The sequence below is a fragment of the Myotis daubentonii genome, chromosome 8, assembly GCF_963259705.1.
Source record: "Myotis daubentonii chromosome 8, mMyoDau2.1, whole genome shotgun sequence".
NCBI classification, from domain to species: domain Eukaryota; kingdom Metazoa; phylum Chordata; class Mammalia; order Chiroptera; family Vespertilionidae; genus Myotis; species Myotis daubentonii.
In genome coordinates this window covers 94,000,345-94,017,747 of record NC_081847.1, presented here as the reverse complement: position 1 = coordinate 94,017,747, position 17,403 = coordinate 94,000,345, and the positions used below count along the sequence as shown (strand labels likewise).

At 45.3% G+C, this 17,403-nt stretch overlaps 1 protein-coding gene across 3 annotated transcripts in view; it reads right to left on the bottom strand.

Annotated features, from left to right (window-relative positions):
* Positions 1 to 11,082, bottom strand: part of SS18 (SS18 subunit of BAF chromatin remodeling complex) — a 36,522-nt gene extending 25,440 nt beyond the window's left edge. For all 3 annotated transcript variants that reach the window (XM_059707436.1, XM_059707437.1, XM_059707438.1), the window contains exons 1-3: positions 10,924 to 11,082; positions 7,937 to 8,013; positions 5,661 to 5,745 (exon numbers count right to left, since the gene is read on the bottom strand). In XM_059707436.1, the coding sequence (XP_059563419.1) occupies positions 5,661 to 5,745; positions 7,937 to 8,013; positions 10,924 to 10,992 (231 nt within the window). In that variant the 5' untranslated portion in view covers positions 10,993 to 11,082. The remainder of the gene's footprint in view (positions 1 to 5,660; positions 5,746 to 7,936; positions 8,014 to 10,923) is intronic.
* Between the last annotated feature and the right edge of the window lie 6,321 nt (positions 11,083 to 17,403).

The window sequence follows — 17,403 nt, the reverse complement described above, 5'->3', positions numbered from 1 at the left end:
CTGCTGCGCCGGAGGGGAGCAGATGCGTGATTTCCAGAAACGAGGCGATCTTTAGGCTCCCTGGGGCAGAGGCTGCTTTCACTCATCTCATACAGTCTGTGAGCACAAGCTCACAACCACACACAGACACACGCGTGCAAACATACACACTAACAGTTACACTCCACATAGGAAGAGGTACCCGATCTCCTTACACCTCTGGACTCAACTAGACAGTCTCCTGCATTTCATATGTACTGCCCAGCAAATAGTTAACTTGACTTTTATAGAATTGTGACAAGATCAGACAGGCTACAATACTGGCAAAACACTACCTGTAATATATGAATCAGAGAAGTGTGCCCCATAAATCAATTCTCTACAAAACACAGGTCTACCGCCCTGTAAAAGTTCCCACCATTCACAGACCTGACCACTTCTTCTGTGTTTCAAATGTACTCACATATACAGTATTCTAAAATACCATGTATTACACCGTGTCGTCTTTAATCTCATTTATAAACCTTACAGGCATATTAGATTTTATTTTACTTTTGAAAGAATCAAATCAGTATCTTCTTTAGTTTTCTCCTTTTTCTCAACAAAGCCTTCCTTATCTCAATATAAGATAGTTGATGTGGTAATTTATACGACAGGGTGGGGCAGAAGTAGGCATATAGGTGTTTCTATGGTAAATAACACAGTAACTAATAAGTAATGATAGAAGAATACACTGTGTTTCATGTCTTCACAACTGCAAACCTACTTTTGCCCATTGCTGTATCTATATTGGCTTTGATATGCATAAAAAGCAGGTAGAAGATAGAGATGACAGTAGAAATCTGTAAGACCTTTTTGTAGATTTTGAAGTTCTAACCGAATCAAAATATTACGTATGCTAAAAGTAAAAATTTATAAATGAAAAAAATGATGACTGCAATATTCTGCTCATCTTCAAGGCGCGCACAGGAAGCGGTGCCTTCCCTGCACTGGGATCGCACCTGTGAGCAGTGAACTCTGCACCAAACTTCAGCCACTGACGCACCTCCCCGACACGCCCAGCACGGTCACGGCCTGAGGACTGACTAGCTCCGTTCCCGCTGAAGCCTGTGCTACAACAGGTGGCCAGGTGCTGGCCACAGTGCTCAGAACGTCACGTGGAGGCAGCATCGCCAAAAATGCATTTAGAAAATAAAAATATACAGCTTACTATAAATCAATTTTATGAATAGCAAATACTTTAATTTGTTGTACAGAACATCTACTGAACAAAACTATCTTTAATAAATTTAAATTTTAGTAAGTACGTATATCTGGTTAAATTAGGGATTTTTAAAACTTATACTCGTAATGAATTAAGTGAAAGCCAGATAAGCAATTCCAATCAGCTTTCAGCCTTGTTTCACGATGAAGAGACATGTTTACACACTCAACCTCAGTGAATGGCATTACATCAGTCAAGTTTCAAAACTGACCCTCCAGATGTATTCAGTGACTGGAAATCACTGTATTACTGACTGCCACAGACAGCAGTTAAAAGAAAAGGTCATTTTTACTTAAGAATGTACTTGAGGAAGCAGTAAAAATTACTCATTTATTTAGTGCTCCTTGTCAATTAAACATTCTGTGTGACAAGTGACGAAGTAACAGCCACGTGTTGCACATCAGAGTGGGTGAGAGCGCAATGAGCGCGGCCTGCCAATCCAAGTCGTTTTCATGGGCAGCACCTTCCCAGCATCTGCAACCAAGGACCAGCTGACTTTTCAAGCAAGAACTGGGAATCTGGCAAACTTATTAGCTACTGAGCTCAAGTTCCCTAACACTAGAGACTTTTCCGATGAGACGGCGGTAACATGGTGATTTACCAAATGTGGTTTGGGTATCATATAACGAAATATGTCCCTGTTTAGAAGAAGTGCATATTCAGTGACCTTCTATTTTCTGAATGACCAAAGCATGATGTTACAAAATCATGCATGAGTAAAAGACCCATCCAAAATGCAAGACAGACCAATGAACTTGAATGTATCAGTAAGATATGATTTTAGATTTCATACTTCAATTAACCTTAAAAAACACATCTGTTGGGATCTGCTATACTATCAGATTATTCACAACAATCTGAAAGGCTATTAAAACATTCTTCCCTTTCCTATCTCCATCCGTGTAAGACTAGATCTTACTCTACTTCAACTTAAACATATTAAGCTAAAATTAAATCCAGAAGTAGACATAACAATACAGCTGTTTTCTATTAAGCCAAACATTTAAAGGAAATTTGCACGATTACTATAAACAATGTCATTCACATTTCACTAAATTTGTTCTAAAGATATAGTTCATTTTTCCTTTAAAGAATTTTATATTAACACGCAATAGGTTTATTATTGTTTATTTTTTATTGTCCATTTTAAATGAATATTTTTTCAACAAATATCTCAATGTATATATAGTCTACGTAAAGCTCTGTTATCCTCAATAATTTTTAAATGTAAAGGGGTTCTGAAAACAAAAAGTCCTGAGAAATGCTGCAACAGAGAAATATCAAAACAAAAAAATCCTTTAAAAAGACTTGAAAAAAAATGTGATAAACACCAGGCAAGAGAGATAAAAAATATATTTTAAAAGAGAAGGTACAAATAAACTGTGGAAACAAAAAAGGAAAAAATCGCTATATATGCTGAGGACATTAAATAACATGATTTCATAAACTTTATGTCAACAAATTTGAAAAGTTAGATAAAATTTTCAAAAGCACAATTTATAAAAATAGGCAACTCATAAAGCACAGAAGTCTATAAATTATCCTAAAACAACGAAGGAAATTAAGGAAAAGCCTTGTCACAAAGAAAAGCCAGATGGCTTCTCTAAGAATTACACGATCATTTAAGAAACCGCAGCTCTATTATGCAAATTATTCCAGATTGGGAAAATTCCCCAGCTCAGTTTATGAAGCTAGCATAACCTCACAAAAAACACCAAAGGCTTTTTAAGAAAAAAAAAATTAAGGGTCAATTGCACTAATGAACAAAGACATAAAAATTTTGATCAAAATGTTAACTGAATACTGCAAATTTTTAAGACCAAGACCAGAGAAAAAGTATGTTAATTACAAGAAATCAAGATTGGCCATTAAAAAGTAAATTAATGTAGTTCACCTCATTAACAGATTAAAGAAAAACTTATGATCTCATTAGATGCAATAGAAAGTATTTAAACATAATTTAACATTCATTCAAGATATTAACTCTTAACAGAAACAAAAGGGAACTTCCTTAACCTGATGAAACATTATCTACAAAACACTACAGCACGCATCGCACTTCCTGTCAACCAGGGACGGCTTCCCCTGTGGTCAGCCACAGACAAGGAGTCCTCTCTCACCGCGGCTACTCGGAAGGTATGGAGGTCCTAGCCAGAGGAGCAAGGCAAGAGAGAGAAATAAAAGGTGTAAGGATTGGAAGAAAGAAGCAAAACCAATTATTCATAAATAATATGGTCGTGAATACAGAAAAATCAAAGTATCTACAGAAAAATTATTAGAAATAAGGGTTGAACAAGACTGTGAAATTCAAATCAACTGCATTTCCACGTAAACAGCAATCAGAGAAAATAAAACTTAAGACGCAAAGACTCTATTTAATTGCCTCAAAGAAAAAAAACATGAAGTACCTAAGAGAGATGTGCAAATCCTCTGCAGGAAAATCATAAAACTCCATTGGTGGATATCAAAGGACTAAATAAATGAAAATATAGACAATGATCGTGATTTGAAAGACTCGCTATTGTAAAAATATCCATTCTCCCCCACCTGACTTAGAGGCCAGGGAATGTCCAGGTCACGTTGAGGATTATGTTGGACACGCTGAAATGTAAGTGTGCGTGGAAGCGCAAAGCAGTAATAGCCAAGTTATTCTGAAAAAAATAAGGAATGAGTAAAGAACTTCTCTAATACATGAAGACTTACTAGACTTGCCAAGTGTGCTAAGACTGTGGAATTTATAAAAACAGACCAATGTAACAGGAGAGAGAGATCAGACAGACGTATGTGGACGCCAGCTATTCAGGATACAGATGGCATGACAAATGAAGGAAAGATACTTTCGTTTGTCCAGTAGATAATGCTGGGACAGAGAACTATCCATGTGGAAACAAATAAAGTGGCACCTATTCCTCACACAGTTATTAACAAAAACAAATTCTACTCAGCTGGTCAAATCATGTCAATCATCACACAAAGAATTATTTCAGATTCAAAACAAAATTTACTAATTATATAACCTTAGTCGGATACATCTTAAGGAGAAGCATCTTACTATTAGTGGTAAACTTGGTAGTGTTATATTGAAGTTATTTTTTACTGATAGTAGTATATAGCTAATAAATAACTACAATAATGTCATAAGGTACCAAGATTTTTAGAGTAAGACGAAAGAGATACTAACACATAATACCAAAGCTAAGTAAAAAACCTTCTCTGAAGGGGAAATATCACTAATCCAGTATTTTATTTCTTTTTCTAAAAAAAAAAAAAATGTGTTTCCTAGTTCTGTCCACTGAAAACACCTAAGAAACAATGAAAACGCAGTAATAATGAATGCCCCAAACATACAAATTGGGGTCTCTAAATATCAATTCCCACTTAAAAAGGACTCGGAAAACAGCAGAGACAGAACAGTTCTGGGACAAACATATAATCAATCTGATCTCTCCCTCAAATCCTCAAAGCAGAGTCGCCACAAGATACTGCAACCACCGCAGGACACGGGAGCCACTGAAGGGGCTCCCACCACCACAGACGCCAGACCCTGAGGATCAGAGAATGACTGCAATGGATTTAAACACATTAAAAATACAAAACCCTGTAAGTTCAGACTTCCCGTTACCAAAAATGGAACAGCCAACCACGTTCCTCCTGATGCAGACAAACCACAGCACCCCCAATGAACTACAGAACTAACCTACCTCTCACGAAGCTCTCATTATTAGTTTATAGGAAAGAAGATGCCATGGACAGAACATGTGCTAGGACCATGAAGGTCAAATCAGCCAAGTCCAGAATGTGAGCAATTCTACACAATGTATGACCCAGTTTGTTCAACAAATAAATGGAGAACAGAAAAGACACCTGATACAGAAGGAGTGAGACTTAAGACACATCAATCGATGCGACATGTGGACTTTGTTTGGATTCTGTGGCGAATAATCATGAAGACATCAGTAGATTTTTCAAATAACTGGTGAAAATCGTAGACAGTGCGGGTATTACAGGACATTAAGAACCGTTGGTTACTTTTGTTGGTGGGAAATAGTCCTTATCTGATAAAGAGGCAGACTGAAGTATTTACAAGTGAACTTATGAGACACCTGGGTTTGCTCTGAAATACTACAGACTTATTCATAAGTTAGTTGTGTGATCACATATGAAAATAAATAACGACACAGGTAGACAGACAGGTGTGTGGGTGAATGGGTGGATGAACAGGACGTCCTCGGGCGGGATCAATTCCAGATGAATTAAATCAAACCCGAAGGCAAACATCCAACCCTTAGGTCACCGAGGTGAACAGCTTCCTGTTCTGGGGGGCAGGGCCGGGGTTAAACAAACCTCAGAAGTCACTGCACAAACTGTGCCGCACACGGGCCTGTGCGGGCGCCTGTGCCCTGTCGGAGGGACTCACCGCGGGCAGCAGAGACTGCATGTTTTGGTTCGAGTCTGCGATCGTGGCCAGGTAGACCAAGTTCGTATGCAGCATCTGCTGGTACCTATTAAAACAAGACAAGTATCAGTCTACACTAATTCTCCCTACCTGCCTGGATACGAACAGCATCGAAACCATTTCTCAAGGCGAATAAGAGATGTATTACCTGAACGTCAACAGCATTTCATTTTTTCCTAGTTCCTCTGCAAAATAATCCCGCTAACTACCCTTACAGATGATGAGAAATTCAGAGGTTCCCTGTGCTCGATGTTGTTATAGTGAATTTTATATAGTTCCCTATCTCACTTAATCCTCAAGCCAACTCTACCAAGTAAAAGTTCTTCTTTTGGCCTTTCACAGAGGAAACAAGTGTGGGGCGCGGCCTGCAGGAGACTGCACGGCGGAGGCAATGAAGCAGCGAGGCTGTGCTGCCTCCCTCAGTGCACACGCTGTTCTGAGGCCGGAATGAGGGTCACGGGAACTGTGTGCTTATTCCCTTCCGTCAGCTCCATGTTGTCAAAACCGCAACCCCACGGGCAGCCCCAACACTCTGCTCAGGGGCAGAGGAGGTGGGACCACTCTTCCCTCCCCGGCAGCGGCAGCGACCGGGTGTTCGCCGGCTGCGGCTACTGCCCGCCTTCCCAGGCCACGACCAGGCGTTTCCATGCACACACTGAAATGTGACCATCCAAAATGATGCTATTTTAGAATAAATGCACAATGGACTTCAAAGACTTAATATGAAGCGAAGGGATGTGAACTAGCCCTAGCCGGTTTGGCTCAGTGGATGGAGCATTTGCAGCCTGGGTTCGATTCCGGTCAAGGGCATGTGCCTGGGTTGCGGGTTTGATCCCCAGTAGGGGGCATGTAGGAGGCAGCTGGTCATTGGTTCTCTCTCATCATTGATGTTTCTATCGCTCTCCTTTCCCTTCCTCTCTGAAATCAATAAAAATATGGTTTAAAAAAAATTATCTCATTAATATTTTTATATTGATTCTATATTGAAGTGACATTTTTGAAATAAGGAGTTAAATAAAATATATTATTTAAATTAATTTCTCCTGTTCCTTCTTGTTTAATGTGTCTACTAGCAGATGTAAAAGTGCATATGTGGCTCACAATGCATTTCTACCGGATGGTATTGTTCCAGACCAGTGATGGCGAACCTATGACACGTTGTGTCAGAGCTGACACGCGAACTCATTTTTTTGGTTGATTTTTCTGTGTTAAGTGGCATTTAAATATATAAAATAAATATCAAAAATATAAGTCTTTGTTTTACTATGGTTGCAAATATCAAAAAATTTCTCTATGTGACATGGCACCAGAGTTAAGTTAGGGATTTTCAAAATGCTGACACGCCGAGCTCAAAAGGTTTGCCATCGCTGTTCTAGACGTTTGATAACATATTCAACTTGTTCCACTCCAGCACTCTCCTAAGGAATACTGTTTACTTCCGACATAACACTTCCAACTGCGTTCTTAGAGTGATGACCAGTTCTCTATGTATCAGACTGACCTCTGCTTCCTCCATCACATATATGGCTATAACTAAAGGTCCTGTGTCCGTGAAGGCCTACCTTTTCCACAAATCAGACCACACACAAATGTGAAGTCCTTATGTTATGATGCAGGATAAGAAGCGTAAGAAAAATTAGCACCCAGTCCATTCCCGAGAACAAATTTTCCTTATGGAAAAATCACAGAGAGTCACACAAAACTGTGTCCGCTGATGCTCATCCTAGCATTACTCATAGTAGCCAAGAAGTGAAAACAACCCAAATGTCTATCCCTGAGGGATACATGTGGCATAGCTCTTGACAAGGAAAGACTGTTAGCAGTGAAAACGAAGTACCGATTCATGCTTCTACAGGATGAATCTGGAAAACGTGCTAAGTGAAATAAGTCCATCAAAAATACCCCGCAGTATATGAATCCATTTAAATGAAATGGCCACAGCGGCAGATCTACACAGACAGAACGGTTAGTGGTTGTCAGGGGTAAGAAATTAGGGGTTGGAAACAGGAGTGACTGCTAATGTGTAAAAGGGTTCTGTTGGGGATAATGAAAATGTTCTGAAATTGATTAAAGTGATAGTAGTACAACCCTATGAATATTCTAAGAACCTTAAATTACACACTTTAAAATGGGTGAATTGTATGGTATGTGAATTAGATCTCAATAAAGTGTTATTAAAAAGAAAAGTAAACCAACGCAGAAAAATACAAATTTTTTAAATTTCAAATCCATCTTACTGTGAACACTCTGAGGTCTTTCCTTTATTCTGATAGTCCATTATACACTGAATGAGATGGTTATTTTCATCCAACATCTGAAATAAAATCAGAAAAAGTTTATTGTACATCTCGTGTATCAAGTAAAAAGATTTTTAAATCCTTCAGATTTCTAGAAATGTCTATCTACATAGGAGCTGAATCCACTCGGGTCTTTTAAACCTTATTTCACACCTCGGGCATAATGTTATGCTTCACCAACAAGTTTTAATAACTCTATTCCAATTATTCTCCCTGAGTTATTACCTGCAGCTGAGAAGGGAATACTTAACTACCTCTGCTAAATGTCATGGCAGCTTTCGCCTGTTCGCCTGTTCAGACTACAAGCTGAGTCCACGTTGGCTCTGTATCATCCCAACGCTTTTCAGTAGTTATAAAAATTTCCTTATCCAGAACGAAGCAAACACAGGAAAACTCAGCCCAAGAGGTCTGAGGGGCTGCTAGCTTCTGAGCTTCACACATCATGGTTTTGTGATTCTCCAAATATGGAATCCAATACAATTTCTGTGTATGTGTAACATGTATTGCTGACTTTGTGAGCTTACCTTACAATGAAGTTGTCCCAAAAGTTTAAAAACAAAAGCATATCAATTTATATCTTTCTATCATCCTATAACAATTAAGGCAATTCTGGCTTTAAGGGTTAAATAATTCATCCCAGCAAACTGGCCCGAGGAAAGGGTCGTGGTGCAGCAAAAGGGCAGTTAATTCCAGCGCACAATTCCGCAATTCGCCGCGTGCACACTGTACTGTGTGTTCCCCACCAGTCAAGTGTCCTCTGCTATCCTGTGCAAACCACTGCAGCTGTCAGCGTCTCCGATTTATCTGTAAGATCCAGGGGCAGGAGTAACTGCTTCTCCGGTACCTGCCCCACCCGCCCACGAAAGCTCCAAGGAGAAAATGCCGTAATGTAGTTAGTGCAACTCTTTCATGAAAAACGAGATCCATTTAAAACTAACTGTGACTTTTCTTTCTGAATGTGAACCATAATCTTCACTTGCTGGAAAAAAAAATACATACATATATATATATATATATATATATATATATATATATATATATATATATATATATATATATACATTCCTCTCTGAAAAGTGCAGTTATTTCTTTGAATGGCAAAAATATACCCTTACAATGCACTAGTCCAACTGAACAATTTCACAACATTATCTTCTCAGCAGATTCCTCCACTAACAAACTTCGCTGGAATGTCTGTCTCATATTTAAAATCAATCTCTCACCCTACAGAACTGGGGCACTTAATCTGGAACCCATTTCTTCCTTCTCAGCTGAGGGTGAAAACTAACGGACCAGCATCTCCCGAATTAATCACCCTAGAGAAATACCTTCAGATGTAAGAACAACTGTAGGAAAAAGAGAGGCGCACTCGACAGTCCAAACATAGAAATTCTCGCCCGGCCCCCAAACATGTGTGTGTGTGTGTGTGTGTGCGCATGTGTGTATGTGTATGCGTGTGTGTGTATGTGTACGCGTGTGCGCGTACTCAGAGCTGTGGGCCAGGCTGCAAACAGCCCCGTTCCCTAGATGAAAACACTGCCTACAGCCACCGCCGAGCCTCAGTCCACAAGATACAGCAACAGCCAGGGGGCCGTCCGATGCCAACGACAGAGAACCTGACAGTCGACAGGAGCTGCGAGCAGACCGGCAGCTGTCCCAGGAGAGGAAGGTCCTGGGACTTGGAGAAAAAGGTGAAGGGATTAAGCAAAAAATACAAACTCAGACGGACAAGAGCAGAGGGAGCGGGATGGGGTGTGGTAGGGGGCACAGGGGCCCTGACTTCGGGTGGTGAACACACAGTCCATGTCAGACGGTGAGTTCTACAACTGTACACTGGAGATCTGTATAACTGTGCTAACCAATGTCACCCAGGAAATTCAATAAAAAAATGTGTAAATCTATTTAAATCTCTTTAGCATAGGACGGTGCCCTAAGACAAGTAGTACTAAAAGCGGACTTTTCTTCCCTGCTCATTCCCGCCCCAGTGCACAGGACAACACCCAAACCCTCTGGGCGAACGGAGACCCCGGCTGCGGGCTCCTGCAGGGTGGCAGGAGATGCCGGCCGCCCCGCTCACGCCCCCCCCCCCGCCGTGCCCTCCCCGGGGGGCCGCAGCTCCCTGTGGGGTGACTGGGACCCCCGCTGCCAGCTCCGGGAGGCAGGGCCCGGGCTCCCTGTGCCCAGAGCCTGGGCGGGGCGCTCCACGCAGAGCTGCTCCGGATGTGCCGCGTAAGGGGTGGCTCTGGATGGAGAAGGGGACTCGGTAACCCCGAAGCCCCGAGGCTCTCCCTCACCGCCCCCTCACTTTACTAAGACTCCTGCAGCGCCCCAAGTTCTCCTCCAGCGCCCCAAGTTCTGCAGTGCCCCCAAGTTCTCCTGGGAGCCCCCCAAGTCCTCCTGCAGTACTCCCCAAGTTCTCCATGGAGTCCCCCAAGTTCTCCTGCAGTGCCCCCAAGTTCTCCAGGGAGTCCCCCAAGTTCTCCAGAGAGCTCCCCAAGTTCTTCCACAGTGCCCCCCAAGTTCTCCTGCAGTGCCCCCAAGTTCTCCTGGGAGCCCCGCAAGTTCTCCAGGGAGCTCCCCAAGTTCTCCTGCAGTGCCCCCAAGTTCTGCAGGGCCCCCCTACTTCTCCAGAGAGCTCCCCAAGTTCTCCAGGGATCCCCCAAGTTCTCCTGGGAGCCCCCAAACTCCGCCAGAGCGCGCAGCGCGGCCTCCCCTTGGCCCCCCTCCGCATCCATCGGGTCTGCGCGGAGCGGCCGCGGCGCGATGGGCGGGGCGACCCAAAGTAACTCGGCCTCCGGTCCCGCCTCCCCGCGCCCCGAGGGGCCGGTCATGGGCTCCGGCGCCCGAGGAGCCCGACGCGAGGTCTCGGCGGACCCGGCCCCTCCGCCCGCTCCCCGCGGCGCCCTCCGCCGGCCCGGCCCGGTCACCTTCTGGATGGCGGCGGGCGTGATCTCGCCCTTGCCGCGCTGCCGCGGGGCCGCGAACGCCACCGACATGCTGCCCGCCGCTCCGCCCGGCCGCGCTCGGGGCAGGCGGGCGGGGAGGCGCGGCCTCCGGGCCGAACCACCGCGGGGCGCGGGGGGGGGGGGGGCGGGCGCGGGCGGCGAGGCCACGGGCGCCGGCCCGGCTCAGCCTCGGGGACTCCGCCCGGCGACGGCCTCCTTCGCGGGGCCCGGGCGCCCGGAACCCCGCGGCCCGCCCCCTACCCCGCCGGCCGCCCGCCCCTCGGCCCGGGCTCTCCGCGCCCTCCCCCGCCCCGTGGCGCGCGTGGTGCGGCCCGCCCCCCCCTCCCGTCCAGGAAATGGTGCCGCCGCGGGGGGAGCCGCGCGCCCGGCGCAGGAAGTGCGAGCGGCCGGCCCGCCCTCCGCCCGGCGCCTCCTCCCTCCCCCCTCCTCCCGGGGCGCCGGCTGGGGTTCCGCGCGGGTCCCCAACTTCAGCCTCGTCCCCTGGGGGGCGGCCGCCGGGCGGGAGGGAGGAGGTGGCACCGGGACCCGAGCCCACCGGGGGCACCTGCCCGGAGGCGGGGGAGGCCGGGCGAGCGCGGATTCGCCGGTTCAAACGGCTCGGCCCGCCCCGAGCGCGCACCTGGGCCGGCGCCCCGCGGACCCCAGGGGACCGGTCCGCAGCCCGCTGGGCCTGGAGGGCGGGGGGAGCCAGGCGCCCCGCCCCCCACCGCTCCCCCTAACTCGGGCTCCGGCCAGAACGCGGGAAACCCCAGTTCTCAGCGTGTGGAAGGAACGCGGTGAAATTAACGTGTCGGTGGGGGTTGGTTTTTAATTCTAAAGTTTTAATTTCTAGAGAACACGAAACATTTACATAAAATGTCCCCCAACATTAATGAGGCTCAAAATCAATGTCTCCGTTTATATGTAAAATAAATGGGGGGGGGGGGTGAGGAGGCGGGAATATGTACTTTAAAGTTTTCTGTTTCAAGTAAGTCTTCGCGCCCTGGCTGGTTCGGCTCTGGGTACGGCGTCAGCCTGAGACTGAAGGGTCCCGGGTTCGATTCCGGTCAAGGGCACCTGCCCGGGTTGCAGCTTGATCCCCAATCGGAGGAGTGCAGGAGGCAGCCGATCCTTGATTCTCTCTCATCAGTGGTGGTTCTGGCTCTCTTTCACTCTCCCTTCCTCTCTGAAATCAATAAAAATATATTTTAAAAAATAATAAAATAAAATAATATGATCTTTAAAAATAAATCTTCGCCCCAAAAGAGTCATGCGTTTCATTTGTTCAGCACGTCTGGGTGTGTCCTCTGTGGCAGCACCGAGGGCGCAGGGAGCCGGCTGGACCGCCTGCTCCCACGGAGCTGACATCCTCAGGACCCTCAGGTGGAGAGGGAAGGGCCCATGAGTCAGGACAGGAGGCCTTCCTTATAGTTAAACAAGACCTAGAGGATGAAAACACGCCATCACGGAGAAAGGGAAGGCAATTTATACTCCCACTAATAGTAGTTATTCTTAGGAATTTAATTGGCTTTCACTGTCCTAAGCCTTGGGCAAAAAGTCTGATATATCTGGATTTAACGTGATGAGATCAACTTGGAAAAACTTGTACTGAACTCAGAACCAACACAAAGTCTTGTCCACCACTAACATGGTGTGTCCAACACCTGGCTTTTTATCTTACTAGAGGCCCGGTGCACGAATTCATGCACTGGTGGGGTTCTTCGGCCTGGCCTATGCCCTCTTGCCATCTGGGACCCTTTGGGGCATGTCGCAGGGATCGGGCCGAAACCAGCCTGGTGCACAGATTCATGCACCTGTGGGGTCCCTCGGCCTGGCCTGCAGGGACAGGGGTCCCCAAGGGGTCCCAGATTGCGAGAGGCCTCTAGTATGCATATAAGGTCTTTGGTTGATCTCTTCCCACCCTCCACTGTCCCCCTTCCTACTGAGGTTCATCAGTCTGTCCCATGTTTCCATGCCTGTGCACTGAGGGTCTGCCCCCTTATGGTCAGTGTGCATCATAGCTACCGGTTGAATGGTCGGACACTTAGCATATTAGCCTTTTATATACATAGACTAGAGGCCCGATGTACAAAATTCGAGCAAGCGTAGGCTTTTTTTTTTTTTCCTTCTTTTTTTTAGCGTAGGCCTTCTTTCTCCCGGCTGCCGGCACCGGCTTCCCTCTGGCACCCAGGACTGGGACTTCCCTCGCAGCCCCAGCTTCGTCCGGAAGCATGTCCGGTCTAATTAACATATTACGCTTTTACTATAGCTCACCCTCTTATCATTTATCATCTAGGTGCATAAGAGTCTAAGTAGTTAGAACAGTACTTCAGTAGGGAAAATGATGCTGAGCAGATAGCGACGGAATGGTAAAGAGCAACATGAACTGTAGGAATAGTCTGAATGTCTGTCTCCCAGTTTTTAAAAACTGCCAAGGGGATTTGTTTCCCCAGGAGGTGCCTTCTCTGCTTAAATGACTGCCCCCCAACCACAGGAGAGGAAAGCAACTGCAAGAGGCAGCACCAGGCCAGCCCCTGGCAAACCCCAGGCCTGTGACCCCACGTGTGCCATACAATTACAGGAGGATCTCCCACGGGCCCCTCACAGGCAGTGTGGCGGGCAGCGCTGGAGTAAAGGTCCAGCCGCAAACACAGGTCATCTCCCTGAGAGAAGACCCTCTAAGGCAGCGGTTCTCAACCTGTGGGTCGCGACCCCTTTGGCAGTCGAACGGCCCTTTCACAGGGGTCGCCTAAGACCATCCTGCAGATCAGATATTTACATGACGATTCATCGCAGTAGCAACATGACAGTGATGAAGTAGCCACGAAGATAATTTTATGGTTGGGTCACCACATGTGGAACTGTATGTAAAGGGCCAGAAGGTTGAGAACCACTGCTTTAAAGGGACCCTGTCCTACCCTCAAGCTTCCTTGGTAAACAAGTCAGCTGAACTTGGAAAAGCATGAAGTCCAAAGACAGGGCAGACTGCAGCCTACAGGAACTTCCCTGGGATTTTGGAGCCTTCATACCTGTAAGGGCCCTGCGTTAAGGAAACTAGTCGGGGGACCTAATACCAGGTAAACCTGGCCTCACTCGCTTCACCACTCGTTTCGAAGAGAAAGAAATCTCTTCAAAGACTGAGTGGCAGTGGAGTTGGAAGGGAAAGGGAAAGGGGACAAAGAGGCCCCGGCATGCAGTAACAGAGGAAATGGAGAATAAAATGGAATGTTGCCCCAGGCCTGAGAAATTACTCAGAACTTAACAATGAGTTACCTGGCCCTGGCCAGTGTGTTCAGTAGTTAGAGCATCAGCCCGGGCACTGAAGGCTCCCAGGTCTGATTCCAGGACGTGGGCAGGCATCTGGGTTGTGGGTTCCCTCCCCACCCCAGGTCAGGGCACATGCAGGAAGCAACCACATCCACGTGTCTCTCTAGCATTGATGTTTCTCTCTCTCCCCCTTCCTTCCCCCCTCTCTGAAAAGCAATGGGAAAATATCCTCTGGTGAGGATTGAAAAAAAAAAAAATGAGCTGCCCAGCCCTAACCGGTTTGGCTCAGTGGATAGAGCATCGGCCTGCGGTTCGATTCCGGTCAAGAGCATGTACCTCGGTTGCGGGCACATCCCCAGTGGGGAGTGTGCAGGAGACAGCTGGTCGATGTTTCTCTCTCATCGATGTTTCTAGCTCTCTGTCCCTCTCCCTTCCTCTCTGTGAAAAATCAATAAAATATATATATATTTTTTTTAAAAAAGCTGCCCAGGCAACCATCTCCCCCATCAGAAAAGTCAGTCCATTATTTCGACTGTTCTGGACTGAGGCACCTGAAGAAGGAATTTTGGTCACATAGAAGAGGGGCAAGGGTTTTAGAATAACTTAGTAGAACATACAATGGCTCAGACTAAGTAAAATCTCTGCATGAACAATTAAATCCTGATGTTGACACCAATGAATTTAGATGCACTTAACCTAAAAAAAAAAAAAAAAAGGAAATCAGAAATTCCAGGTTTGATATTCAAACGTTTCCATTTTTAATTTGTCTTACGTGAATTTGTTTGTATTCTTTAGATGTATTTCACTGAACTGCTGCAGTGCTCCAGGAGTATGCTCAATATTTAGTGAAACTAGATAATGATGGCATTAAAATTGTCTTAATCCACACACAAAAAGATGCATGTGCAGAGACAAGCATTTAACACGTACTGCTTTATAATAATGGAATATACATACTATCAAGTTTTCTGATATTTCAAGCCCCTGTGCTGCCATAAAGTCTTAGAATACATCAGGAAGGCACAGACCAAGCCTGTCTGTGTGTAATTGGTCTCAGAGCGAAACCCCTCAGGCAATACCTTTCAAAATACTTCTGCTGTCTCCACCGCATTTGCTGAGTCATTTTGAGTTGTGGCTTCCACGGATGTCAAGACTCTAAGAACAGCGTACATCTATATATATAGTCATTATTCTAGGGAAGAACAAATCACCTTTCCCAATCCTCCATAAAATACTTTATTTCCAATATTCCAGAAGATGTCATTCAAAGTGGACGATAACCAAGCCTATTTAGGGCCTCTCCGTCTCTTCTTACGGTGTCAAACATTCACTGAGTTACGCAGGAGCTGACTCAATTATATGTTGGGGATATAAGAAAATACTGCTCTAAAAATTAGTTTTTATGTGAACTCTCTGCAGCCTTGACTCCCTGTGCTGAACGCACGGGTTTGGAGCTGCCACTTCTTCCACCGACGGCCTGACAAGGGACAGGGCATTTCCGCACTTCACTCCCTCACTGAGAACCCCCACCCTGTCGAACAGGCTGCCAGAAATGGTGTTTATTTATTTAGCGTTTATTATGCACAGCAATGTACTAAGTGATTATCTCACATTAGATTCTTAAGATTGACCCCAATTTTCTAACAGGTAAAATATGTAAAAACACATGGGTTATTGTAACTTACAAAACACGGATAAGATGTGTTCTTAGTAATCTAGAAAGGAGAAAAATATCTACTTGGACTTGGTAGTGCCGTCCACCCTTGGGAAATTTTCTGGCTGAAATTTAGAGATCAAGTGATCTTTTTCCAATTTAGAATGTTCTCTGACCTTTGTGCACGATGTGCAGTTACTCCAGTAAAAGAATTTAATGACTCTTCTTGAACTGCTTCACAATTTATAGAGAGGATGGTAATAATAGTAACTTCCCTTTGAATTGTTATGAATGAGCTAATTTCTCTATGAATGGGTACGGTAGGCAGATTAATTTCATTCTCACAAAGATAACCACCTCCCAACCCACAGAACCTGTGAATGTGACAGGTCACATGGCAAAGTGGAATTCGGATGCCAGACAGAATGAAGGAGGTACATGGGTTGACCTTGACATAGGGAGGTTGACATGGGTTGTCCGAATGAGCACAAAGCAGTCGCAAACCATCCTTAAATGAGGAACAGTTGAGACTGAAGGGTCCCAATCAGAGAGGCAGCAGCTGGAGGGAGACTTGCCTGGCTGTGACGATGGAAGGGGGTGCTGCGGCAAGGCATGTGGGGAGCTCCTAGAAGTGAGAAGAGTCAGGGAGTGGGTTCTGCCCTAAGGCCCCCACAAGGAACACTATCCTGCTAAATCCTTCATTACAGCCAGGGAGGCCCACTCTGGACATCTGACCTCCCAAACGGAAAGATAATCAATTCATGTTGTTGTAAGCCAATGGCTCTGAACCTTCCTAATGCCGCGACCCTTTAATACAGTTCCTCATGCTGTGATGACCCCCCAATCATAAAATTATTTTCGTGGCTACTTCATCACTGTAATGTTGCTACTGTTATGAATCATAATGTAAGTATCTGATATGCAGGATGTATTTTCATTGTTACAAATTGAACATAATTAAAGCATAGTGATTAATCACAAAAACAATATGTAATTATAGATGTGTTTTCCGATGGCCTTAGGTGACCCCTGTGAAAAGGTCTTTCGACCCCCCAAAGGGGTCGCGACCCACAGGTTGAGAACCGCTGTTCTAAGCCATGAAGTTTGTGACAATTTGTCGCAGCTGCAATAGCGTTTTTGCCCATCTAACACGTATGGCTGAATTAGCGATGTGCACTAAAACACTGTCAAGTCGTTCAATATGCTACAAACTACTGTCCTAATACATATTAAATGAACCAAACAATCACATTTGTTACGCATTTTCTGAAAAGAAAAATAAGAGCATAATAGCACAGTGCAGTCCCGTAGAAACCATGATTTCAGACTGCGACCTCCAGAATTGTGGGAAAACAAACGCCTACTATTTTTAAGCCACCAAGCTTGTAGTGATGGATTACCACAGCCATACATAGAAAACTAATACAAAGGCCAAGATAATCCAATGCAGAAAGGATTTTTTTGGAAGAGCTAGATATACATTTTTTTAAAGATGAACTTTGACCTTTTCTTCACATACACAATAAAGTTGACTACGATCA